Source organism: Lupinus angustifolius, chromosome LG01, assembly GCF_001865875.1.
Source record: "Lupinus angustifolius cultivar Tanjil chromosome LG01, LupAngTanjil_v1.0, whole genome shotgun sequence".
In the NCBI taxonomy this organism is placed as follows: domain Eukaryota; kingdom Viridiplantae; phylum Streptophyta; class Magnoliopsida; order Fabales; family Fabaceae; genus Lupinus; species Lupinus angustifolius.
Window position 1 is genome coordinate 29476181 of NC_032009.1, and position 2409 is coordinate 29478589.

The window sequence follows — 2409 nt, forward strand, 5'->3', positions numbered from 1 at the left end:
ATTTTAAATCGAAAAATATGAGTAATAATAATAATTAAAGAAATAAAAACTGCAATGCAACTTCATATAATTTTTAAATCAGATGAAATTTGATACTTTTATCTGAATTGACTAGCAAATAATTTTTATATTCGATTAAAATGACTTTTTTTTGGCCTCAAAACTGAATATTATCATAGATCTAAGAAAGCAAAAGTCATATTATCTTAGTGTAGGTAATATATATAAATGCCCAATCAAGCAATTACAATATGTAGGCTACAAAATGACCAGATTTTACATCCTCATCACACAAAATGGAGAAAACATACCAAAATATGGTCGAATCCTAAGTGACAAATATAGAACCACAATCATCAAAACACATAATAACAGCTATCTAAGCTCTATACCTATACTATATATAGTATATATATTCTATATAATAAGCAACCAAAAATTAAAAATAATATGTATATCTTTAACTACATTCATATGCAGAAGGATCTCCTACAGTCTCAGGGTCACCATCCCTTAAGCAATTAATTGGAGGTATAGTCAAGGTTTCTTGACTCCCATAAGCATTCCAACAAAAGGGTTCATCCAACAATTCTCCTTCATATGGCAAAAGCTCAACCTCAGAGAGTGTTATGTTTGTGCAAGCAACAGTGTCACTACATGCAAAGTGAATAGGAGGGGTTCTTACATCATAAGTACCCTTTATGTTCTTGTAGGACACATCATGAACATGCACTGCTGAAGTTTGGTTTAGACATTCCTTTGATAAGCAATAGTATTGGTCTATGATGATGCAGTTCCTGACATTTTCCATATTAATGTTCTCAAATTTCAAGCCTGTTACAGATCCCATTCCACCTTGCCATGTCTTGATTCTTAGTCCATTGTCTGATTCAGATATGATAGTGTTTCGGACAGTTAAGTTGGAGACACATGCCTGGGAATTGTGCACTCCAAGACTTCCAATGCTGTAGGAAAAGATAACATTTGGCTTAGTGAAAAAAATGGTTAAGATAATTGAATACTATTTTCATTTATCATTGGAGGACCTAATTCGACTATCATTCAAAAATTTTGAGGATAAATTTCAATTTTTTATTTGTTATATTAAGTTATTTGGAGCGAGAATTGACGGGACGAATAGCTAGTTTTTGAATATGTATGACATAATCGGATTTATTGGATCCCAAGCAATTCATGCGATATTTTAGGACCAACTTGTGGTTTAAATATCATATTAACAATCGAAAGATGGTTAGAAGAAAAAATATATATTTGACAGAGCTTATTCCTATACTATGAATTCCATTGAATCCAAAAAGGATACATTGGAAGAATATTTTGTATCTTCTAATATTAATATATTAATTGTTTCTTCCAAAAGGAAAAAAAATCTCTAAAAGTTTTAGGGGTTCGCAATGGTAGAGGAATTGAATCGTAAAAATGAGGGATTCTAGTTGTAGGATGTTTTTAATAAATTAGAAATAGAAACTTACTATTTATTCATTTTATCCTTAAAGACTTAGGGCGTACTTATTTGTTTAGAGTAAAAATGTGGCTTTTTTAGAACAAAGTTAACTTAGTATGAATAGACCTAACAAGCATTTAGCATTAGAATAGGTGGAACTTATTTTTATCTATCCCCAATAATTGGTACTTCAAAACCATTTTTTAACTTGAGTAAGAGAATATAATGCAATGTACCTAATCCCGTGACTAGGGCCACAAGTTACACCCTCTATGTCCACATTTGAAGACCCGGGTCCAATTGAAATGCAATCATCACCTGTTCAAATCATGTCATTATAAATCATCTATGACATGTTTAAGAAATAGTGAAATATAAAACAAAACTAATATCACATTGAAAAGTAAAACGTTTATATTTAGTTATTATTACCATTGCTTATCTTGGAGTTATATATACCAACATCATTGGAGTTTTCTACATGGATTCCATCAGTGTTGGGGCTTAGTTCAGGAGAAGAAATGTTCAGGGCATTGATCAGTACTCCTTGGCAGCCGTTGAATATCATGTGGAACTGAGGACTATTTTGAATTTTCAGTCCATTCACTTTCAAATTGGAGCTCATGAAGAAACGTATCAGCTATAAACAAAAAGGAAAAAAAATATCTCTCAGACATTTATAAAGATTAATATTGTATATCATATTAAATTTTCCTATAAATTCTTCTACCTACAAAAAAGTGTTATATATCAACCAATAATCAATAAATAAAATGTTACTTTATAACATTTGTTACATTCTCCTAGATAAGAAAATATATTATTTTTTATTTATATATGTATGGCTTGTTTAAATTGTTGTAATGGTAAGAAATTGTGGAAAAATATAACCAATGCAGGTGTAATTTCGGTTGCATTAAGATATATATATATATATATATATA

General features: G+C 30.1%; 1 protein-coding gene across 1 annotated transcript in view; it reads right to left on the bottom strand.

Annotated features, from left to right (window-relative positions):
* LOC109359817 (polygalacturonase At1g48100-like) overlaps window positions 438-2409 on the bottom strand; it is a 4378-nt gene continuing 2406 nt past the window's right edge. The window contains exons 4-6 of the mRNA XM_019604515.1: window positions 1898-2105; window positions 1702-1783; window positions 438-965 (exon numbers count right to left, since the gene is read on the bottom strand). Coding sequence (XP_019460060.1) covers window positions 461-965; window positions 1702-1783; window positions 1898-2105 — 795 coding nt within the window. The 3' untranslated portion in view covers window positions 438-460. The remainder of the gene's footprint in view (window positions 966-1701; window positions 1784-1897; window positions 2106-2409) is intronic.